The following is a 24765-nucleotide window of genomic DNA, read 5'->3' as shown; positions in this document are numbered from 1 at the left end:
TTGATATTTCTAGTTTCTCTTTTTCTCCTGATTCCAGGCATGTCTACTTGGAAGTAAGCCCAAGGCTGGCCACGGAGGAGAAACCTGCAAAGGGGGCGAAGGGGAGAGGCTCCAAGGGCGAGGGGCATGGCTGCTGGAACAGAGCACCCACCTTGGGGCTGAAAACCAGGCAGGTGCTGGTCCAAGCCAGCAAAAGGCCTCCTTGATTCTCCATTTGCAGTGCAGCACCTTCAAAGCTGCCTGGGCTGGAGGATGGAGTTTTGTGGCATTGCGAAGAAGTGTGCTAAGCTTTTAAATGAACCCCTTTTGAGGTTGCAAATAAAGGTTTGTGGGGCTGTGGTCTAAAGTTAACCACTGAGCCTCTTAGACTTGCTGATCGGAAGGTTGGCAGTTCGAATCCCAGCGACGGGGTGAGCTCCTGTTGCTCTGCTCCAGCTCCTGCCAACCTAGCAGTTCGAAAGCACACCAGTGCAAGTAGATAAATAGGTACCACTGCGGCGGGAAGGTAAATGGCATTTCCATGCGCTCTCGTTTCCGTCACGGTGTTCCGTTGCACCAGAAGCAGTTTAGTCATGCTGGCCACATGACTTGGAAAGCTGTCTGTTCTAAGAATTCTAAGATCTCAAATATAAATTAAACATTCATAAATGTGCAAGGCAAACACATATATAAGTATATGAACCACGTGTCTGAAATAGTACAGGAGAGCAATTCTGAAGCCATTTGGACTCTCCCGATGACCTCAGAGGAACGTGGGTGGAGCTGTGGGTTAAACCACAGAGCCTAGGACTTGCCAATCAGAAGGTCGGCGGTTCGAATCCCCGCAATGGGGTGAGCTCCCGTTGCTCGGTCCCTGCTCCTGGCCACCTAGCAGTTCGAAAGCATGTCAAAGTGCAAGTAGATAAATAGGTACCGCTCCGGCGGGAAGGTAAACGGCGTTTCCATGCACTGCTCTGGTTCGCCAGAAGTGGCTTAGTCCTGCTGGCCACATGACCCGGAAGCTGTACGCCGGCTCCCTTGGCCAATAAAGCGACATGAGCGCCGCAACCCCAGAGTCGGCCACGACTGGACCTAATGGTCAGGGGTCCCTTTACCTTTTTACAGTTTGAACCATGTGTCTTTGCTTAACAGTAAGTCCCACTGGGCAGCTCAGCCGGCCCCACCCTTCCCCCATATTGCAGTTATGCATATATAGGGTGAGGAGGGAAAACAGTGATGTAGAATAGGATGTCCCTATTTTTATCAGAGGAATGTTGGCAGGTCTGTGTTTGTCACCTGCTCCTCACGACGGGCTGGCACGTAGCCACTGCTTCACTTCATAAGAGCATCCGAAGATCTGTCTGGTTGCAGGATCAGGCCCAAAGTGGGGAGCTCACAAGCAGGGCAGGAGCAGGAGAACCCGCACTTTCCTTGTGTCTCAAACCCCTACCTCGTGGAAGTGTCAAGTTGGAGGGGACCCAAGGGTCATCTAGTCCAACCCCTGCAACTAAACCATACATGACAGGTGTCTGCCCTAGCGGGGTGACGAAACTGTTCCTTTGCTGGAAGAAAAGCAACATCGGGAGCGGAGAGCCCTTTCTCTTGTGACTTTCCTCTTATAAGTCTGTTTCCATTTCCCCCAGAACGAATTTGCATTTCTCAAGCACCCTCTGCTGTCCTTGCACAGAAGCTGCTACGTCCCAGCTATGGCCAGGCTGACTCTAGGGGGAAAGACCACCCTTCCTTGGAGGAAGCCTTAGAAATGGTCCTGGGGGAAGGCAGAACGAAGGAAGCCAGCGTCCACTTCTCCGAATCCTGCTTCTGTTAGGTTGGGAAGGAGTGTGTCTCTTCTCTGAGCCACCAGGTCCCAATTCAAGATTATTTCCTACTTTTCAGACTGCAGAGAGAGCCAAGCAGGGCCTGGGGGTTCCTCTGCCTGATATAACTGGAAGCCTTCAAAGAACTATTATAATAATGACGAATTTGCAAGCAGGATTTGAACAACAGAGATTATTGTGTTATGATTTGGATATAAGAGTGAAGACAGGGGGCAGCAATGGGGAGGGATGGAAAACATCACAGAAAATGGAAGGGGAAGTTGATAATATGTTATTATTAGTACAGTGATACTTCGGGTTACGGGACGCAGGTGGCGCTGTGGGTTAAACCACAGAGCCTAGGACTTGCCGATCAGAAGGTCGGCGGTTCGAATCCCCGTGACGGGGTGAGCTCCCGTTGCTCGGTCCCTGCTCCTGCCAACCTAGCAGTTTGAAAGCATGTCTAAGTGCAAGTAGATAAATAGGTACCGCTCCGGCGGGAAGGTAAATGGCGTTTCCGTGCGCTGCTCGGGTTCTCCAGAAGCGGCTTAGTCCTGCTGGCCACATGACCTGGAAGCTGTACGCTGGCTCCCTTGGCCGATAAAGCGAGATGAGCGCCGCAACCCCAGAGTCAGCCACGACGGGACCTAATGGTCAGGGGTCCCTTTACCTTTATGACTTCCCTTGATCCAGACACTAGACTTCTGTTGATGCAGCCTAGAATGGCATTAGCCTTTTTTGCTGCTGAATCACACTGTGGGCTCATGTTCACCTTGTGGTCCACCAAGACCCCCAGATCATTTTCACATGTACTGCTAGTGAGCCAGGTATCTCCCATCCTATATTTGTGCATCTGGTTCTTCCTGCCTAAAGGCAGAACCTGACATTTGTCCCTACAGAAATTCATTTTGTTAGATTTGGCCCAGTTCTCCAAGCTGTGAAGGTCACCTTGATCCCCCTTCTCTCTGCCACCTCTAGGCCCAAGCAGAAAACACCTCTGTGCCAGAGAGATCCTTTTTCATTCATCCAATGGAGCGATGGCAGACACCCTCTGCCACAATACATCCAGACTGCGCCTCCCCACGGGGAGAGTGGGTTACAACCAGAGGGAGATTGGGGTGTGGTGGGCCCTCTGTGGAAGATCTTCCCATTCTGGTCTCCACCAAAACCCATTGGCTGATGGCAATGCCCGTCACCATTGGCACATAGAAAAGCATCAATGAGGACTAGGATTGTGCTTGGCTTGCACAATCAGTGCGCACAGAAACCACCAGGCAAGTTCTAGGAGGAAACTGACCAGGTAGAATAAATCCTGCAACTGAGACATTTTTTTGGGTTGTACATAATTTATTCTGGCTTTACGAGTCAAGTTTTTGGCTTGATTTTTTCGAGGCAGTGGAGAAGGCACAGAAGGAAGTCAGTGAGGACTAGAACCATGCTTTGAAATGTGGGCTGAAATTCTCACCTGTGTAAGAACTTCCCATTCTGGTCTCCACCAAAACCCACTGGCCGATGGCAACGTCAGTCATCAATGGCATGTTAGAAAGGTATCAATGAGGACTAGGGTTGTGCTTGGCCCAGTTCTCTAATGTTGAGGTCATTTTTTAACCCCGATTCTGTCTTGTGTGGCATTAGCTTCCCCTCCCAGTTTGCAGCCCCCCCCCCCGCAAATCTGAGAAATGTTCTCTCTCTTCATTCATCCGAGTTATTTAGAAAGAAGGGGGCCCAAAACCCATTGGCCGATGGCAATGTCAGTCAGCATTGGCACTTAGAAAAGCATCAATGAGGACTAGGATTGCGCTTGGCTTGCACAATCAGTGCGCGCAGACACCACCAGGCGAGTTCTAGGAGGAAAATGACCAGGTGGAATAAACCCTGCAAGTGAGACATTTTTCTTGGTTGTACATAATTTATTCTGGCTCCACGGTTCATGTTTTCGGCTTGATTTTTTCGAGGGAGTGGAGAAGACACAGAAGGAAGTCAGTGAGGACCAGAACCATGCTTCGAAATGAAGGCTGGAATTCTCACCGCAGAGAGCATGTTCTGCCCAGGCACCCCTGCCTTTCAAAGGGAGAGAAGCTTGCTTCGCCAAACTCTCTCCCCCTGGAACAGGCAGGGAAGCCGCCCCACCCCACCCCAGTCCCAGGCTCCCCCAGACGAGGCAAAGGCGGAGGCTTCCCTGGAAATAATCCGGTTCCATCCTGTCTCAGAGAGTTCCGTAGATGATGCGAGGGCAGGACTCTGGCAGGATGCAGTGGGCTTCGTGTTCCACCAGCCCAGCGGGGCATTGGCAGCCTGGCACGCAAGGCTTGAAGCAGTGGGACTCCAGGACCCCCAGCGGGACGGCGTGGTTGAAGCACGTCTTGGGGCAAGGGGGGCCGCACTCGTCAAAGACGTAGCCCCGGTCTTGGGGGCAGCCCACGGCTGCAGGGAGGGGAGAGAAAAAGAGAGAGAAGAGGTTAGATAAGGCAGGATCCGGCCCATGGGGACTGAGGCCGGACACATCTCGAGATGGCATCTGAAATTCAGGTTGAAGTTGGAGTCTCAGCCAAATGAAAATTATACAATTATACAGTACCTCGGGTTAAGTACTTAATTCGTTCCAGAGGTCCGTACTTAACCTGAAACTGTTCTTAACCTGAAGCACCACTTTAGCTAATGGGGCCTCCCACTGCCCCTGTGCCGCCACCACACGATTTCTGTTCTCATCCTGAAGCAAAGTTCTTAACCTGAAGCACGATTTCTGGGTTAGCGGAGTCTGTAACCTGAAGCGGATGTAACCTGAAGCGGATGTAACCCGAGGTACCACTGTGTGTGCGTGTGTGTGTGTGTGCGTGTGTGTGTGTGTATATATATATATATATATAATACATTTATGAGAAAACAGACATACATACAAGTAAACAAACATACAGTGGTACCTCGGGTTACAGATGCTTCAGGTTACATACACTTCAGGTTACAGATTCCGCTAACCCATAAATATTACCTCGGGTTAAGAACTTTGCTTCAGGATGAGAACAGAAATTGTGCTCCGGCGGTGAGGCGGCAGCAGGAGGCCCCATTAGCTAAAGTGGTGCTTCAGGTTAAGAACAGTTTCAGGTTAAGAACAGACCTCCGGAACGAATTAAGTACTTAACCTGAGGTACCACTGTACAATCAATCAATCAATCAATCAATCAATCAATCAATCAATCAAATAACAGAAAAATCAAACAAACCACCACATTATAAGATACAAGAAGATTAATATAATTATCACCATATATACTCCTGATAGGGATGTGGGTGGCGCTGTAGATTAAACCACAGAGCCTAGGGCTTGCCGATCAGAAGGTTGGCGGTTTGAATCCCCGCGACAGGATGAGCTCCCGTTGCTCGGTCCCTGCTCCTGCCCACCTAGCAGTTCAAAAGCACCTCAAACGAATTAAGTACTTAACCTGAGGTACCACTGTAGATTTATGAGAAAACAGACGTACATACAAGTAAACAAACATACAATCAAACAATCAATCAATCAATCAACAGAAAAATCAAACATACCACCACATTATAAGATACAAGAAGATTAATATAATTATCCTCATATATACTCCTCATACTGAACACAATTCTAAAACTTATAGAGAAGAAATTTAAAACTGACTTCCACTTAATCTCACTGTACTTTATCTATCCATTACTTTATACCCCACTATATATTTCTTATATAGTTCTTAGAATTCATATACCGGCCTATACTTGGGGGTCTCTGCAGAGACAGGGCAGCCCAAGGGGGCATCTAGGTCCAGCCCTCTGAAAAGCAGGAATCAGGACTTAAACATCCCGGACAGATAGCCACCACACCTCTATTTAAAAGCCTCCAGTAAATAATAGAATCATGGAACTGTCAAGTTAGAAGGGACACCAAGCACCATCTAGTCTAGTGCAACTAAACCATACATGACCGGTGGTTGCCCTTGCGGGGTGATGAAACTGTTCCTTTGCTAGAAGAAAAGCAACTTTGTGAGCAGAGACCCCTTTCTCTTTTGACTTTCCCCTTATAAGTTTCAGTTTCCATTTCTCAAGCGCCCTCTGCAGTCCTTGCACAGAAGCTGCTACATCCCAGCTCTGTCAGCAATGTCCAGGCAACACAATGACCATGTACATACGCAATGGACAATCTTTATTGAATTCCTTCAAACCATAACAAGTCCAAAATGAAATCTTTAGTCTCAAAGTCTCTGGAAATCTTAAAATGAAGCAAGGTACCAGACTTTGTACGATGAAACACAAGCTGTGTGAAGCTCTGTGTATTCAGCAAATATGATGTCCAACACTGAACAGTGATTCCGGATATTGACTACTGTTTCGTAGAATTCTACGTGGAGCAGCGCTCGTGTAATAATGTAGTCACTGCATTTGATATTTTCATTTACGTACATTCATTTGAAATAAGATGGGTTTATGAGGCAATTCTATATCTTCCCACAACGCTGATGAAAAATTCTATGTTTTGAGCATTCCGCTGAGATTTTTTTGCTATTTATTTTGCGTTTTTGTGGCTCTTTTCATTTTGTTTTTGTGACTGTGTGGAACCCAGTTCAGCAACTGATTGATTGTGTGACTGCAGTACATTACTTATCGCTTTCATTTTATGGATCGATGGTCTCGTTAGAATGTAAAATCCATGTTAAATTGCTGTTTCAGGGGTTGTTCTCCAAAGTCTGGAACGGATTAATCTGTTTTGCATGGCTTTCTATGGGAAAGCGCACCTTGGTTTTGGAACGCTTTGGTTTTGGAACGGACTTCCAGAACGGATTAAGTTGGAGAACCGAGGTACCTGCAATGGCTTGGCTCTCCCACAGAAGCGAGACACCGGCAGTAATTATCTCAGGTTTATTGCTCAAACCCATAAATCACTTCGGAGATCCTTCACTCGGTGTCTGACTCCAAGTTCGCAGTTGGCGAGTCTAAACTCTGCCCCTTCCTCTTCGTCCAACAGTGGAAAAAACCCTTTCGCTTCCGCTCTTTCCCTCTCCTCTCACTGACCTTTTCGCGCCTTCGAGTTTTGGGGTTGGCTATTCCTGGCCTCTCTCCATCTGTTTCTGAGCTAAGATTCGTATTTTGTGTATATCTGCTCTGGCTCCCCCTGCCTTGGTCACTACGCTCAGGGATCAGATTACCATTGCTATCTGCTGCCTGCCTGCTCTCTGTTCTCTGAAGCCATGCTGCTAGGCTGCCCCTCCTCCCTCTCACATTCCAGCTCACATTCCAGTGTCCTTATCTCTGTCTGTTCTCATGCCCAGGCCCTGTCAGCCCTGGAACGAAGCTGACAGTACCACTGTAAATGGTAAAGGTGCAGGCAGCTTTTAAGCAACATTGCGCAGGACTACAAAGTTCAGCCTTGGTTACCCAGCCAGGAGGCATATGCCTGGTTTTGGAACGGACTTCCAAAACGGAAGTTTGAGAACCAAGGTAGTAAAGGGCCCCTGACCATGAGGTCCAGTCGTGACCGACTCTGGGGTTGCGGCGCTCATCTCGCTTTGCAGCTTCCGGGTCATGTGGCCAGCATGACTAATCCGCTTCTGGGATAAACAAGGCACTCAGATTTCTGCTGTAGACCGCCTTTTCTGTGATGTAGGTATGATGTATCTGAGGGGTGGTCTTGGGTTACACCGCTTCTGTGTTAGATGTATGATGTTTCTGGGGGTGGTCTTGATCTAAAGGTAAAGGTAAAGGGACCCCTGACCATTAGGTCCAGTTGCGGACAACTCTGGGGTTGCGGCGCTCATCTCGCTTTATTGGCTGAGGGAGCTGGCGTACAGCTTCTGGGTCATGTGGCCAGCATGACTAAGCTGCTTCTGGCGAACCAGAGCAGCGCACGGAAATGACGTTTACCTTCCCGTCAGAGCAGTACCTATTTATCTACTTGTACTTTGATGTGCTTTTGAACTGCTAGGTTGGCAGGAGCTGGGACCAAGCAACGGGAGCTCACCCCGTCGCGGGGAATCGAACCACCGACCTTCTGATCGGCAAGTCCTAGGCTCTGTGGTTTAACCCATAGCGCCACCCGCGTTGGAGAACCAAGGTATCGCTGTATTAAAGAAAACGATTAAAAAAAGAAAAGAATGGTAGAGTTAGAAGGGACCCCAAGGGTCATCTATGCCCATGGGCCTCCCATCCACCCTCCTGCCCTCCCACCTTGCTCGCCTCCTCACCGCAGAGCGTGGGCGATCGCCAATGCAGCACCAGCCCTGCCTGTCGGCACTGGGCGGCGTAGGCCTCTAGGGCCTCGCACAGGCAGTCTTCCACCGCGGCCGCTCCGCAGGCACAGAGATCGTAGACGCAGGAGGCGAAGAAGGGCTCTGGCGGGACGGCAGGGTGGCAGCGCTCGAAGGGAGGCGCCTTGAGGACCTTGCAGCGAGCGTTGGCCTCTTTCCGGGAGCGGTAGCCAGACTCCTTGCAGGGGTCCACGTCCTGCGCGTCGGGGCAGCGGGAGGGTCCAGTGGCATTGGCGCTGGTCACCTGGGCCGGAAGAAACAGAAGGATGTCAGAATAACCAAGGGAGCCCACCTGGTCCAGCAACCGAACACCCCTAAGGACTTGGGGATGGAGCCCCAAAATGGGAAACGAGAGAGGACTCAATGAAAGAAGATTGGCGACTTAAGTTGATAGAATATGTGCAGCTTGAAATCAACAAATTACGCTAGTAGGATTACAAGAAGTTTTGTAAGGAGAAATATACGAAGCGTTACCAAGTAGAAAAAGATAGAGATATTGCTTAGGAGTTTGAAATGTAATAGGGAAGATAAGAAATGCATACTAAGAGATTAGACTGGAAAATTTTCAGACAGGATTGATGGAAGTCAAAAAAATTGAATAAGATGTAAAAGTATGTTTAATTACTGTTGAAAATGATATGTTAAAAAACTATATATATATATATAATATGTGCAGCTTGCAGACAACATATGGAATAAGAGAGCAAGAAGAACATATGTTTAGAGGAGATTGGGAAATGTTTGTTGAATATATGGGGAGAAATTGTGTACACCTGAAAACACTGGCAGCATTACGATAAATTCAACAGTGTATTTTGTCTTATAAAAGTAAAGGTAAAGGTACCCCTGCCCGTACGGGCCAGTCGTGTCCGACTCTAGGGTTGTGCGCTCATCTCACTCTAGAAGCCGGGAGCCAGCGCTGTCCGGAGGCACTTCCAGGTCACGTGGCCAGCGTGATGAAGCTGCTCTGGCGAGCCGGCACCAGCGCAGCGCATGGAAACGCCGTTTACCTTCCCGCTATAAAGCGGTACCTATTTATCAACTTGCACTTAGGGGTGCTTTCAAACTGCTAGGTGGGCAGGAGCTGGGACCGAAAGACGGGAGCTCACCCCGCCGCGGGGATTCGAACCGCCGACCATACGATCAGCAAGTCCTAGGCACTGAGGTTTTACCCACAGCGCCACCCGCGTCCCTATTTTGTCTTATACATCTTAGCTATTTTGGTAGGTGTTAAGTACCATCTATAAAACATATTGATTAGATTTCCCCTCAATACTTCACAGGCTGTAAATTTCCAGTTCTTTCTCCATAGTTCTTCCCAATGTTTTTCCAGATATCTAAAGCCCACTTGATCATTACTTCCTTGACCTGTTCGTCTTTGACCTCCCACTCCAATAATGTATTACACATTTTTGATATTTCCTTAGTTATGTTTTGTAATAACACTTTTTCTAATAATGAAGGTTCATTTGAGAAACCTTTTTTCTTATCTGTCCTGAACGCTTCATGCAATTGATGGTATTGGATACAACCCGTAAGGTGTTGTTTAATTTCCTCATAATCCTTTATGAATTTATGATAAATTGAATTTATCATAATGATAAATGCAACAGTGGAAATAAAGTTAGATGGATGTAATCACGGAATACCGAATGCTTTGGTTTTTGTAAAATATGCAGGGATTTGTGATATGTAGAATGAACCATGGAAAGAGAAGTCACCACTAGATGGACCAATGGGTCTGTCTCGATGGAAGGCGGCGTCCGGTGTGGTCCCAATGGCTGGGGTCTAGTATCCCTGCCCACTGTTGTTGCTTAGTGGTTTAGTCGTGTCCGCCTCTTCGTGACCCCCTGGACCAGAGCACGCCAGGCCCTCCTGTCTTCCACTGCCTCCCGCAGTTTGGTCAAACTCATGCTGGTAGCTTCGAGAACACTGTCCAACCATCTCATCCTCCGTTGTCCCCTTATCCTTGTGCCCTCCATCTTTCCCAACATCAGGGTCTTTTCCAGGGAGTCTTCTCTTCTCAGGAGGTGGCCAAAGTATTGGACCCTCAGCTTCAGGATCTGTCCTTCCACTGAGCACTCAGGGCTGATTTCCTTCAGAATGGATACGTTTGCTCTTCTTGCAGTCCATGGGACTCTCAAAGAGTCTCCTCCAGCACCATAATTCAAAAGTATCCATTCTTTGTCAATCAGCCTTCTTTATGGTCCAGCTCTCACTTCCATACATCACTACTGGGAAAACCATAGCTTGAACTATACGGACCTTTGTTGGCAAGGTGATGTCTCTGCTTTTTAAGATGCTTTCTAGGTTTGTCATCGCCTTTCTCCCAAGAAGCAGGCGTCTTTTAATTTCGTGACTGCTGTCCCCATCTGCAGTGATCATGGAGCCCAAGAGAGTAAAATCTCTCACTGCCTCCATTTCTTCCCCTTCTATTTGCCAGGAGGTGATGGGCCCAGTGGCCATGATCTTTGTTTTTTTGATGTTGAGCTTCAGACCATATTTTGCGCTCTCCTCTTTCACCCTCATTAAAAGGTTCTTTAATTCCTCCTTGCTTTCTGTCAATTTTTTCCTTTTTTTAAGGGAAATTCCCTTATTCCGAATAGGATTCCTCGTAAGAAAAGGGAAAAGTTGACAGCTGTGCCCCTGCCACCCACCCCCTTGCTGCTGTTACCTTCCAGCTGTTGCCGAAAGCCGCCTCTGACAAGGTGAGGTGGCCGGAACGGAGGCGCAGGTCGTCCTGTGGATAGTTATTGAAGTTGCCACACAGGCCACAGGTGTGGCCTTTGTATGTGCCGGGGACGCTGACCTCCAGGTGGGAGCGGCCGTTCCATAGAACCTAGTGGGGAAAAGACAGTCACGGAACCAAGAAATTACACAAAACAAATGAAAATCCCTGAAATGAGAAGTACCGTATTTTTCGCTCCATAAGATGCGCCTGGCCATAAGACACACCTAGTTTTTAGAGGAGGAAAACAAGAAAAATAATATTCTGAACAAAACAGTGGCTGTATGATTTTTGTGGTTCCTGCTGTGGCCACAGACATGATATGTGATTTGACGGTGTGTTTGGGGTAGCCCAATGCAAAAATCCTGAGGATCCATGTGGATCCGTGCTTTGTAACCACGTTTTTGCACCATTGCAGCCCCAAGAAACAGTGGGTGCGTGGTTATTTTGGTGCAGGCTGTAGCCATGGACATGCTATGTGATCTGATGGTGAATTTGGGGTGACCCAGTGCAAAAATCCTGAGGATCCATGTGCTTTTACCTCCCCCCTCCCAGGCAGCCTCCTTTATTGCTAGAGTCCCTTATCTCCCTCCTGATCACTTGCTGATCAGCTGCTCAGTAGTTTTGTTTCAAACCTCCTTCCCTCTTTCTAAAAAAAGAAGCACGATCTGCTTTTTGCCCCTGGGCAATTCGGCTCCAGGGACCACGCATTCGCTCCATAAGACGCACAGACATTTCCCCTTACTTTGTAGAAGGAAAAAAGTGTGTCTTATGGAGCAGAAAATACGGTAATCGACTATAGGGTTAAACTAAATAACAAAAATCAAAAAGTTTAAGAAAAAAATTAACCTAGAATTGAGCAAAGCCTTAACAAGATGCCGGTTACAAACCTCATTTCACTGAACTAATCAGTCTCCTCAGAAGGAAATAGAGAAAACATAAACCTTCAATGATTTTAAACAAACTCAAGAGCAGGGCTGAAACGCTTCCCTGAGTTTACAAAAAAGGTTTGTTTTGGACAAGTTTTGCACATAGCCCTATTTGAGAGAGCCAAGCAGCAGTAATAAGAAATTGAGGACTTGGCTGTGAAAACGAGATAAGCTGTTTTAGATTTTAAACAAACTCAAAAACAGGGCAGAAACACTCCTGACTGCAGATGTTAAAGACTGATATAGGGTGTTTATACTGTAGGGTGAAATAATTTTTAAAGGGGCAAACCATCCAGTTCAAAGAAAGGGTGGGATTGCTAAGGTTTGTAAAGAATAACAAGAATAATATTAAATAGAGTTGTAAGAAATTATTATAAGAAGGAACTGAAGTCAATATAAGAATTGAGACCTGACGGAATTAAGGAACCAAATCTAAAAATCCAATACATTTCTTTCTTAAAAGATCTGTATTTATCTCAGGAGTTTGATATTTATAAAGGATAAACCATCTGAAATCTGTTGCCTTATGTTTAGCTTAAGGCTTTGTTCAATTCTAGGTTAACTTTTTCCTTAAATTTTTGATTTTTGTTATTTAGTTTAACTCTATAGTCTGGGTTAAACCACAGAGCCTAGGACATGCTGATCAGAAGGTCGGCTGTTCGAATCCCCGCAACGGGGTGAGCTCCCGTTCCTCAGTCCCTGCTCCTGCCAACCTTGCAGTTCGAAAGCACGTCAAAGTGCAAGTAGATAAATAGGTACTACTTCGGCAGAAAGGTAAACGGCGTTTATGTGCGCTGCTGTGGTTTGCCAGAAGCGGCTTAGTCATGCTGGCCCCATGACCCGGAAGGAAGCTGTACGCCGGCTCCCTCGGCCAGTAAAGCGAGATGAGCGACGAAACCTGAGTCGGCCATGACTGGACCTAATGGTCAGGGGTCCCTTTACTTTACCTTTACTCCAGGACCAGTAAGGGCAGAGGTGAGCTTCTGGCGAATGTAAAAGCCCTTCTTGCACTCCCTGCGAGAAGTGGGGTTACAGGGAACCAGGCAGAGGGCCTTCTCGGTGGTGGCGCCCGCCCTGTGGAACGCCCTCCCACCAGATGTCAAGGCAATAAACAACTATTCCACCTGTCTGTTCATAGAGTCCAATAATCCACATGAAGGGTTGTTACAGTTCCACAGAATCTTTTCACAGAGTCTAAGACAAGGATTTCTGGAATATTAGCCTTGTTTCGCCATCCTAGGCTTCCTCAGTAGTCCAGGCTCATATGTAATGTTACAGGATAGTGGATCTTATAGCATAGTAGTGGAATAGACACGTATACATGTATGGATCTTATGCATGAACTGACTATAGAATGAACTGATCCATTCGTTGAACTTTATGAGACTTCTGCCGAAATCTACAATTCGATACAATGAATAGTATACCTTATTTATTAAAAAATACAGCCGGTTACGTCTTGTGTGTTTATTGAGTATGTTTCACGTAATCATAGGTTTTTTGTTGTTTTGCTAAGGTTCTGCAGTTGGGCTGGAAGAACCAAATGCACAAATATAGGATGGGGGACACCCGGCTCACTAGCAGTACACGGGAAAAAGATCTAGAGGTCTTGGTGGACCACAAGCTGAACATGAGCCAACAGTGTGATGCAGCAGCAGAAAAGGCCAATGCTATTCTAGGCTGCCTCAACAGAAGTCTAGTGTCCGGATCAAGGGAAGTCAAAGTCCCGCTCTATTCTGCTTTGGTCAGGCCACACCTGGAATCCTGTGTCCAGTTCTGGGCACCACAATTTAAGAAGGATGTTGACAAGCTGGAAGGTGTGCAGAGGAGGGCGACCAAGATGATCAAGGGTCTGGAAACTAAGCCTGATGAGGAATGGTTGAAGGAGCTGGATATGTTTATCCTGGAAATGAGGAGATGTGAGAGCCATCTTCTAATCTTTAAAGACCCAGATGATCAAGGGTCTGGTAGCTAAGCCTGATGAGTATTGTGGTCGCAGTGGCGTAGCGTGGGGGGTGCCAGGGGGGCCGGCCGCACCGGGCGCAACATGGGCGGGGGGGGGGGCGCTCGCACTAGCAGCTCTCTGCCCCTACTAAAATCCACGGGTTAGGGAGCCCGCGCTCGCTCGGCTTGGCGAGGAGGTCGCGGAAGGGGGAGAGCGAAGCCTTCTGCCGCGGGCAAAAAAAGGAGAGGAAGCCGGGTGGGCGGGCGGGCGGGCTGGCTGGCGGGGGTCTGGCTGCGCCTGCTGCTGCCGGTGCAGGGCAAGGCAAGCAGAGCGAGGAGGAGAGAGAGGGGAAGGGGGGGGGGAAGCAGCTAGGAAACGCTGCGGTGTGGAGGAGGAATCAATTAAGGAGAGAAAGCGAAAAGCCTTGGAGAAAGGGAAAAAAGGAAAGAAAAGAGGCAGCTCCAGGAGAGCGCGGGGGAAAGAGAAGCCTCGCTGCTGCTGCTGCTTGGGAGAGTAAATTACTGTACTTGCCTTGCCCCGGGTTAGGGGGCGCAAATTATTTGCCTTGCCCCGGGTTAGGGGGCGCAAATTACTTGCCTTGCCCCGGGTGCTGATAACCCACGCTACGCCGCTGTGTGGTCGTGAGTTGTTTAAGGCGCCATTTGGCGATGACCTTATATATATATCTGAGTTTCTAACACTGGAGAACACAGCAGTATTATGACTGATCTATGATATATTTATCATCACTTCTATAGCTCACCTTTTCCCTCCAAGGTGTTCACGCTGGCCCACATGGTTCTTCTCCCATTCCCTCATTTAACCCCCACAATAACCCTGTGAGGTAGGTTGGGCTGAGAGGCAGGGACTGGCCCCAGGTCGCCCAGTGAGCTTCATGGCTTTGTGGGGATTTGAACCCTGGGCTCAGACCACACCTGGAGTCCTGTGTTGAGTTCTGGGCACCACAATTTAAGAAGGATGTTGATAAGCTGGAATGTGTGCAGAGGAGGGCGACCAAGATAAGCAATGGTCTGGAAAGGAAGCCTGATGAGGAACGGTTGAAGGAGCTGGGTATGTTTAGCCTGGAAAAGAGGAGACTGAGAGCTTCAGATATCTCAGCATGGAGGCCCATGGACAAGAACTCTCTTTTTGGACCAGATCTGGAGCAGCAGAAAACCAGCTTGCTCCGTATGGGACAGCCCTTGAGATATTTGAAGATGGCTATCTTGAAAATGGCTATCCTGACAAGACAGAAGTATTGTTTTTGGGGGACAGGAGGCGGGTGGGTGTGGAGGACTCCCTGGTCCTGAATGGGGTAACTGTGCCCCTGAAGGACCAGGTGCACAGCCTGGGAGTCATTCTGGACTCACAGCTGTCCATGGAGGCGCAGGTCGATTCTGTGTCTAGGGCGGCTGTATCCCAGCTCCATCTGGTATGCAGGATGAGACCCCACCTGCCCGCAGACTGTCTCGCCAGAGTGGTGCATGCACTAGTTATCTCCCGCTTAGACTACTGCAATGCGCTCTGCGTGGGGCTACCTTTGAAGGTGACCCGGAAACTAAAACTAATCCAGAATGCAGCAGCTAGACTGGTGACTGGGAGCGGCCGCCGAGACCATATAACACCGGTCTTGAAAGACCTACACTGGCTCCCAGTACATTTCCGAGCACAATTCAAAGTGTTGGTGCTTCAAAGCCTTAAGCGGCCTTGGCCCAGTAGACCTGAAGGAGCGTCTCCACCCCCATCATTCAGCCCGGACAATGAGGTCCAGCGCCGAGGGCCTTCTGGCGGTTCCCTCCCTGCAAGAAGCCAAGTTACAGGGAACCAGGCAGAGGGCCTTCTCGGTGGTGGCACCCGCCCTGTGGAACGCCCTCCCACTAGATGTGAAAGAGAAAAATAACAACCAAACTTTTAGAAGACATCTGAAGGCAGCCCTGTTTTGGGAAGCTTTTAATGTTTAATAGGTTATTGTATTTTAGTGTTTTGTTGGAAGCCGCCCAGAGTGGCTGGGGAAACCGACCCAGATGGGCGGGGTATAAATAATAAATTATGATGATGATGATGATTATATCTCCTCTCAGTCTTCTCTTCTCTGTTTCTCATAAGGCTTGGTTTCCAGATCTTTTATCATTTGGGTTGAGCATGTTCCAGCTTGTCTGTATCCCTTGGAGATGCAACTCCTTGAGAAGGCTACAGAAATGGCATCTTCCCCCTCCCCAGCACCCTGTTCTCCAGAAATCATGTCCCCATCCCACTCTGCACCTTGACTCCAATGTTGGTGTTCAAGAGGAGGGTGCTGGCCTTGAGCTCCACATAGAGGTGTGGCTCCTTCAGGAACGGGAGGGTCACCATCTGGGAGTCCACCTGGTGAAGAGGACACAAGAACATAAGCAGAATCAGCTGGATCAGGCCCAGGGGCTGAAGGGAAGAAACAGGTCTGCTGGGGCTGGTTGGACGCAGAGAGATGGAGGGCAGAACCAGCTGGGGAGCCCCCAAGGAAAGGAGGCTCAGATTCCAGGAAGCGGTGGTGGGGCGATGTTGAGTGGTCCACAGGGGAAGAGGGAGCAGACTGGGAAGAGCAGGTGTCAGAAGAAGAGGAGGCAACAGGGTTTAGTGAGAGGGGAGATTCGGTGGCAGAGAGAAGTCTAGAATCAGAGGCAGAAGCTGAAGCAGGAGAGGAAGGGGGCCAAGAGGCAGACAGAAACCAGTTTGGTGAAGAGTCATAGGTATTTCCTCCTGCTGCTGAGACAAGCTCTCCTCTCCCTGGTCTCTGCTACCATTTGCCATCCGCCATCAGCCATCCTCTGCTACCATTTGTTGGCGATCGGCCCCCTCGGGAAAGGCTGACTCCTCTTCCCTTGCACTGGGGCCTCTTGCCGGTGATCTGCCCCTGGCTGGTCTTAGCTCAGTCCAGGGAGATCAGTAATAAGCGACACCTCCCTTTTGAGAGATGCACACTCCCTTTCCCCTTGCATCTCAGCAGAAGAAAGAAAACAGTCTGAAAGTAGTCTAACTCATTCTACTTTATTCCACAGACTGTACACGAGCTAGTACAAATCATGACTTCTCTCTCAGAAGCCTCCGTACAACTCACTCACTCCTCCTTTGCAGCAACAACAGGAAGGTCTCAAGTTACACTGAGAACACAACCTTGAGAACAGCGTAGGACATCCTGTCTCGCGCTCAGTACCATCAGAAGAATCACATGATGTAAACAATGTGCTGCTATCACGCAGCTGGTGAGCTCTCATACCCCAGCACCAGAACCAGGAGAGGCGTGAATAGGGCAGAGGAGAGATGGGTTCTCAGGAAGGCACAGCCTCCGATTGCTTGGGTAAAAGCCCTGGACAGGAAGAAGTAGGATGTAATCCATTGGTGCACTCAAATGCAACATTCCTTCTTTCCCTAGAATGGGCACAAGCAGGGGGACATCCCGTCAGTGCAACTTTCTGTTCCACTGGTCTGGAGCATCTCCCCTTGCATGTGACCTGGGAGATGGGCGTGGATCTGGGTGACTCCATAAAAGAGCCGAGTCACGCAGCCATTTTCTTGAGTCTTGATTTCTAATTTTTGTCTCTCTCTTGTTGCTGTTCTTTTGCTGCCTGCTGCTCTCCTTATGGCGCCGAATCCTAGGGGGTGCCAAATGTATACCTACTGTATACTGGTCCCTCTTGATTGGCGGTGGTGAAAAGCAATGGAGCTAAAGTCTCCGCCTCCCCCCATTGCTCTATTACTCCATAGCGTCAAATATTCCCAGTGACTCAGGAAACAAAAGCAGTTATTATTTCCACTGCGTCATTGTTTCAGGCGAGTGATTTTCTCCCCCCCAAAAGCTCAAAAACTTTGAGTTGGCCCCCCCTTAAAAAATTAGGGATGCGGGTGGCACTGTGGGTTAAACCACAGAGCCTAGGACTTGCCGATCAGAAGGTCGGCGGTTCGAATCCCTGCGATGGGGTGAGCTCCCGTTGCTCGGTCCCTGCTCCTGCCAACCTAGCAGTTCGAAAGCACACCAGTGCAAGTAGATAAATAGGTACCGCTCCGGTGGGAAGGTAAAGGGCGTTTCCGTGCACTGCTCTGGTTCGCCAGAAGAGGCTTAGTCCTGCTGGCCACATGACCCGGAAGCTGTACGCTGGCTCCCTCGGCCAGTAAAGCGAGATGAGCGCCGAAACCTGAGTCGGCCATGACTGGACCTAATGGTCAGGGGTCCCTTTACTTTTACCTTTACTCCAGGACCAGTAAGGACAGAGGTGAGCTTCTGGCGAATGTAAAAGCCCTTCTTGCACTCCCTGCGAGAAGTGGGGTTACAGGGAACCAGGCAGAGGGCCTTCTCGGTGGTGGCGCCCGCCCTGTGGAACGCCCTCCCACCAGATGTCAAGGCAATAAACAACTATTCCACCTGTCTGTTCATAGAGTCCAATAATACACATGAAGGGTTGTTACAGTTCCACAGAATCTTTTCACAGAGTCTAAGACAAGGATTTCTGGAATATTAGCCTTGTTTCGCCATCCTAGGCTTCCTCAGTAGTCCAGGCTCATATGTAATATTACAGGATACTGGATAGTGGAGGCTTAGTCCTGCTGGCCACATGACCCGGAAGCTGTACGCTGGCTCCCTCGGCCAAAAAACCGAGATGAGTGCCACAACCCTAGAGTCAGCCACGACTGGACCTAATGGTCAGGGGTCCCTTTACCTTTAAACTAAATTTGGGGACGCTGGGTGGATCTTTGCACCCCGGAGGTGCATATGCTAAAGATGGCCCTGATCCCAAGAGCCAGCTTAGGAGGAGGAGGAGGAGGAGGAGGAGCTTCTTCAGGGGGGTGGAGCAGCCGATCACAGCCCCTTCCCTCCTGCCCCTCACCATGACAACCCGGTCCTGGAGCAGCTGGACGGTAGTGTCGCTAATCATCACGGCCACTTCCTTGGTCCAGGAGACGCCTGTCCGTCCACGGTCATCGTTAGTCACGTGGATGCTATGGAGGAGGGGAAGGGAAAACAGGGAGTTCTTTATCACGACATATTGTTACATTTACGTGGTTGTTTTTTTTTTAAATTAAATGTATAACAAACAAGTGTTCTAGCATTAGTGAGAAAGAAACAAAGAAAACCGATCACCGTCAGGTGTAAGGCAAGGGGACAAAAGATATATAAAAATATGGCAATATTACTAGACATAGAATCATAAACATTGCACAAAAACTCTTTTTATCACAGCAGAAACAAAATAAAAAAATTCCTTCCAGTAGCACCTTAAAGACCAGCTAGGTTTGTTATTGGTATGAGCTTTCGTGTGCATGCACACTATAGCAAGTGGACGACTCTCTTGCTAAAAGAAATCTAATGGCTACTGGTCGTTTATTGGAACAATTGAAAGCACAGGTTATGAGCTATAAAGCCTAATAATAATAATAATAATAATAATAATAATAATAATTATATGCCACTCATCGGCCTGGGTTGCCCCAGCCACTCTGGGCGGCTTCCAACAAATTAAATTTTACGGATCAGGACTGTAGCAAAGACTTTTCTATCATCGTCAGGAAACAGACCATGTGGGCGTTTTCCAGGGAAGCCGTGTTTTCCCTCAAATACCGTATTTTTTGCACCATAACACTCACTTTTTTCCTCCTAGAAAGTAAGGGGAAATGTCTGTGCGTGTTATGGAGCGAATGCCTGCAGGTGGCGGGGGGGATCTGCTGCAGTCGTGAGCAGAGGATCCATGGTTCCCCTTCCTTCCCTCCTCCATGGTTACAAAGCATGGATCCACAAGGATCCTCAGGATTTTTGCATTGGGCTACTCCAAACTCACTGTCAGATCACATGTCTGTGGCCACAGCATGAACCACAAAAATCATATATCCACTATTTCGTTTAGAATATTTTTTTTCTTGTTTTCCTCCTCTAAAAACTATGTGCGTGTTATGGTCTGGTGCGTGTTATAGAGCGAAAAAGACGGTAATTCCATCTTCAGTCCACTTGTCTGGTCTACTACAGTGGGTGCTCGGGTTGCGAACGTGATCCGTGCAGGAAGCACGTTCGCAACCCGCAGCGTTTGCAACCCGCTGCGCCGTGTCTGCGCATGCACGGGACACGATTCGGCATTTCTGCGCATGCGCAAAAAGCAATTTAACGCTTCTGTGCATGCACAAGTGCTGAAACCCAGAAGTAACCTGTTCCAGTATTTTCGGGTTCGGCGCGGTGCGCAACCCGAAATTGCGCAACCCGAAGCGTCTGTAACCCAAGGTATGACTGTATATGTCTTTGGGCAAATGAAACATCTAATAAATAAATAACTCATCTAATAACAACATCTAATAATAAATAAATAAACATCCAATAATGAATAAATAAAACATTGAAAACAGCGGTTCCCAATTAGGGGGTCAAGTATACTTAAAACCCTTTGCTTATTAGGGACTACCCCACATTTTGTTTTGCAGAGCTAACTGCCATAGAGTTAACAAAATTTTTCAAAAGTAGGGGGGGGCGTGGCTTGGCTTTTGAAAATTAGGGGGTCCTCAGTAATTAGCCAATTGGGAGCCACTGATCTAAAACATCTAAAAGGCCGAGGCTAGTTGAAAGTCCCCTCTCTCGGTCCCGCCACCCAGACAGGGCCTTCTATGGTGGCTGCTCCCAGAGAACTGTGGAACTGCCATCTAGCACGTCCCCTCTTCCTTTGTTCTCTTTGCCACGCTTCTCTCCCCGCCCCCAAATCCTGCCCTCTCCGATCCCTCCGTAGGACGGACCAGTCTCACCTGAAGTCTCCCCCGTCGCAGTCTTGGGCCAGGACGTAGGTGCAGCTGCCCTGAAAGTGGACCATCTTGCCGTCGAAAGTGCGGTAGTGTGGGTCGCCGAAAGCCACGCAGGTGGCGGGGCGAGGGACGCAGTGCGGGCAGCACATGCCAGGGATCAGGGTGGGCATCTCATCCTGCCGGACATAGGAAGGGGGCGAGAGCGTCAGGGCGGCATTCTTCCTGCTCCCCTCTTTCTGGACTGTATCTTAGGAGCGTCTGAAATGGCTTCAGGGCTAAGTGCAGATCTGATCCCGTTTCCCAGGTCCTGGTCCAACCACCGCATGACAGTGGCTCCTAATCCATTGCCTCTTTCTTCCTCCTCTCCCTCTGAAGCTCCCGAGGCAGATGTTGGTGGCAGCAGAGCAGGATTGGTGCTGTAGTGGTGCCCTGCCCTGTCCCGGCTGTTCCACTGCAGCTCATCTGGGTGAGTCAACCATCACCCAACCGCTAACTTGCTTCCTTGCGCTGCCTGCTGTTCTGTTGTCATGCTGCCACTGGCATCGCCACCTAGCGGCAGCCATGCAAACTGCAGCGTGACAACTTCCCTACCAGAATATTCTACAGCAAGAAATATAATAATAATTTATTATTTATACCCTGCCCATCTGGGTGGGTTTCCCCAGCCACTCCGGGCGGCTTCCAGCAGAACACTAAAATACAATAACCTATTAAACATTAAAAGCTTCCCTAAACAAGGCTGCCTTCAGATGTATTCTAAAAGTTTGGTAGTTGTTTTTCTCTTTGACATCTGGTGGGAGGGCGTTCCACAGGGCGGGCACCACCACCGAGAAGGCCCTCTGCCTGGTTCCCTGTAACTTGGCTTCTCGCAGGGAGGGAACCGCCAGAAGAACCTCGGAGCTGGACCTCAGTGTCCGGGCTGAACGATGGGGGTGGAGACGCTCCTTCAGATATACTGGACGGAGGCCGTTTAGGGCTTTCAAGGTCAGCACCAACACTTTGAATTGTGCTTGGAAACGTACTGGGAGCCAATGTAGGTCTTTCAGGACCAGTGTTATGTGGTCTCAGAGGCCACTCCCAGTCCCCAGTCTAGCTGCCGCATTCTGGATTAGGTGTACTTTCCGGGTCACCTTCAAAGGTAGCCCCACGCAGAGAGCGTTGCAGTAGTCCAAGCGAGAGATAACCAGAGCATGCACCATTCTGGCGAGACAGTCCGCGGGCAGGCAGGGTCTCATCCTGCGTACCAGATGGAGCTGCCCTGGACACAGAACTGACCTGCGCCTCCATGGACAGCTGTGAGTCCAGAATGACTCCCAGGCTGCGCCCCTGGTCCTTCAGGGGCACAGTTACCCCATTCAAGACCAGGGAACCCTCCACACCTGCCCGCCTCCTGTCCCCCAAAAACAGTACTTCTGTCCTGTCAGGATTCAACCTCAATCTGTAAGCCGCCATCCATCCTCCAACTGCATTGGAGCATTGAAAAGAGCATTGGTTCTCTCCACCCACCAGCGGCGATCCTCAGACAGCGGCTCATGGAGCGAAGACCCCGCCATGGCCTTCCAAGGGCTGGATGAATCTCCCCCCTACCCTATCGACTCACAGCGGCGCAGGCAGCGGGTGGGCAGCGCTCGTTCCGGCAGTGCACCTCTCCAGACACACATGTGCAGACCGTGCACTCGTCCACCTGCCAGTGGTCGTTGGACTTGAAGGTCTGGCCTTGGTGGGTGCAGGTGGCGCTTGGGTCTGGGGAGAACAGAGAGGAAGGGCGGTCAGCTCACGCCTGTGGAGAAGGCACCCATTCTGGGACACGATCCACGAAGAAATAAAAAGGTTACTAAGAACTCCACATAGCAAAAGACCAGAGACATACCTTTTGGGAATACTGAATAGTGATATTTCTAGAGGAAATACTAAATTCTTTCTGTACGCGATATCAGCGGCGAGAATCTTGGTGGCTAAGTACTGGAAGGGTAACCAGGTACCAACCAAAGAGGAATGGTTATGTAAATTATGTGAATATTTGGAACTGGCCAAATTGACGGATACAAAGGTCCATATAGTTCAAGCTATGGTTTTCCCAGTAGTGATGTATGGAAGTGAGAGCTGGACCATAAAGAAGGCTGATCGCCGAAGAATGGAGACTTTTGAATTCTGGTGCTGGAGGAGACTCTTGAGAGTCCCATGGACTGCAATAAGCTCCAACCTCTCCATTCTGAAGGAAACCAGCCCTGAGTGCTCACTGGAAGGACAGATCCTGAAGCTGAGGCTCCAAGACTTTGGCCACCTCATGAGAAGAGACGAATCCCTGGAAAAGACCCTGATGTTGGGAAAGATGGAGGGCACAAGGAGAAGGGGACGACAGAGGACGAGATGGTGGGACAGTGTTCTAGAAGCTACCAGTATGAGTTTGACCAAACTGCGGGAGGCAGTGGAAGACAGGAGTGCCTGGCATGCTCTGGTCCAGGGGTCACGAAGAGTCGGACACAACTAAACGACTAAACGACTAAACAACAACAACAACGACAACAATTTATTATTTGTACCCCACCCATCTGGCTGGGTACATATAGAATCCTAGCTGCTGCTGTTACAACTCTACCAATTTTGGGATTTCTGCGCCTATAATCCCTAAGAGATGTCCTGGCTTCTCGCTTTGCAGATTTTATCACACTGACATGCTTTGAACAGCTGAGCCACCCAGCTCCTACCTTGGCACTTGGCACAGCACTCCCCGGGCACTTGCAACTTTGCCAGTCCGTCTTGGCACACGAGGGGCAAGCATTCCTGGATGTGGCACTCCACGTGGCCCAGCTGCGCATCAAGGAAAGATGGAAAGATTAAAGGATGTTCACGGTTGCCAGGGGGGCCTTGGCAGATCTCTCCCCTGCCCCCCCCCCCCAGGACTCACGTTGCACGAACAGGAGACACAGTTGTCCGCACTGTCTTTCCAGGTCTCCCCGTCAGACACGCGTCGCCCCTCGACCTCAATCACACACTCTGAAAAAAGGGGGGGAGCGTTAGGGAGGAATAAGCGGGACACCACTGGGCTCAAGTCAGGGGGAGCTGGGGGGGACTTGGAAAAGGAGGGAAGGAAGGAAGGAAAGGAGGGAGGGAAGAGGGAAGGAAGGAAGGAAGGAAGGGTTGGAGGAATGAGGGAGGGAGGGAGGGAGGGAGGAGGAAAGGAAGGGAGGGAGGGAGGGAAGAGGGAAGAAAGAAAGGAAGGAAGGAAGGAAAGGAGGGAGGGAGGGAAGGGAAGGAGGGAGGGAGGAAGGAAGGAAGAAAGGAAGGGAGGGAAAAGGGAAGAAAGCAAGGAAGGAACGAGGGAAGAAGGAAGGAAGGAAGGAAGGAAGGAAGGAAGGGAGGGAGGGAGGGGGAAAGGAAGGGAGGGAGGGAAGAGGAAAGAAAGGAAGGAAGGAAGGAAGGAAGGAAGGAAGGAACAAGGGAGGGAGGGAAGAAAGGAAGAAATGAGGGAAGGGAAGGGAAGGAGATATGACTATGTGTGTGCTTCAGGGTTATCTGGCAGGTCTGGTCAAGCTGGTGTACGAGGCAGAAATCTGTGCTTGCTGGACCGGGGGAGATGAAAATCAGGGGAACTCCCCGACACTGGTATTTGTGGGGTTTTGCCAGAGAGATGCCACCCAACCTTAATCCACCCCACCCACCTCCAGGCTCCAGGTCAGCCCTCGCTAGGGTGTGGCGAGTCCGTCTGGGTGGCCTGTCCCTCCAGAAGAAAGCTTTGGATAGGTGTGTGTGTGGGGGGGGGGGGTGGAAATCAGAGAGCGGGGAGGGAGGGAGAGACCTCACCATCGCAGATGGGGCAACAGGCTCCGTGCGGAGTGAAACGCTCCGCCGTGGGGCAGCTCAGCGCCGGGCAGACTTGGTGTACACAAACCCAGGTCAGGTCCTGCGTGGAAACAGACAACAGCTGAGCTGGGAGATCAGAGGCGGAGTGTGTGTGTGTGTGTGTGTGTGTGTTGTAGAGATCTCAGAGGACTTAACATAAGAGAGTAAAAAGAGCCCTCTTCCCAATGCCCATGTTATGTACTGAGTTGAATAGGATCCAAAATGCAGCCATCTGATTGGTCCTAGAACAACAGGATCCAAAATGCAGCCATCTGATTGGTCCTAGAACAACAGGATCCAGAATGCAGCCGTCTGATTGGTCCTAGAACAATAGGATCCAGAATGCAGCAGTCTGATTGGTCCTAGAACAATAGGATCCAAAATGCAGCCGTCTGATTGGTCCTAGAACAATAGGATCCAGAATGCAGCAGTCTGATTGGTCCTAGAACAATAGGATCCAGAATGCAGCCGTCTGATTGGTCCTAGAACAATAGGATCCAAAATGCAGCCA

The 24765-nt window shown here is 49.5% G+C and overlaps 1 protein-coding gene across 1 annotated transcript in view; it reads right to left on the bottom strand.

Annotated features, from left to right (window-relative positions):
• Positions 1 to 3685: 3685 nt before the first annotated feature.
• Positions 3686 to 24765, bottom strand: part of KCP (kielin cysteine rich BMP regulator) — a 106611-nt gene continuing 85531 nt past the window's right edge. The window contains exons 42-51 of the mRNA XM_081022582.1: positions 24216 to 24315; positions 23320 to 23408; positions 23120 to 23222; positions 22012 to 22154; positions 20415 to 20587; positions 18521 to 18632; positions 15924 to 16025; positions 10734 to 10898; positions 7997 to 8303; positions 3686 to 4220 (exon numbers count right to left, since the gene is read on the bottom strand). Coding sequence (XP_080878708.1) covers positions 4003 to 4220; positions 7997 to 8303; positions 10734 to 10898; positions 15924 to 16025; positions 18521 to 18632; positions 20415 to 20587; positions 22012 to 22154; positions 23120 to 23222; positions 23320 to 23408; positions 24216 to 24315 — 1512 coding nt within the window. The 3' untranslated portion in view covers positions 3686 to 4002. The remainder of the gene's footprint in view (positions 4221 to 7996; positions 8304 to 10733; positions 10899 to 15923; positions 16026 to 18520; positions 18633 to 20414; positions 20588 to 22011; positions 22155 to 23119; positions 23223 to 23319; positions 23409 to 24215; positions 24316 to 24765) is intronic.

This window comes from Podarcis pityusensis, assembly GCF_964106645.2.
Source record: "Podarcis pityusensis genome assembly, chromosome: 10".
Taxonomy (NCBI): domain Eukaryota; kingdom Metazoa; phylum Chordata; class Lepidosauria; order Squamata; family Lacertidae; genus Podarcis; species Podarcis pityusensis.
The sequence above is the reverse complement of the archived record's forward strand: the minus strand, read 5'-3'. Positions and strand labels throughout refer to the sequence as shown.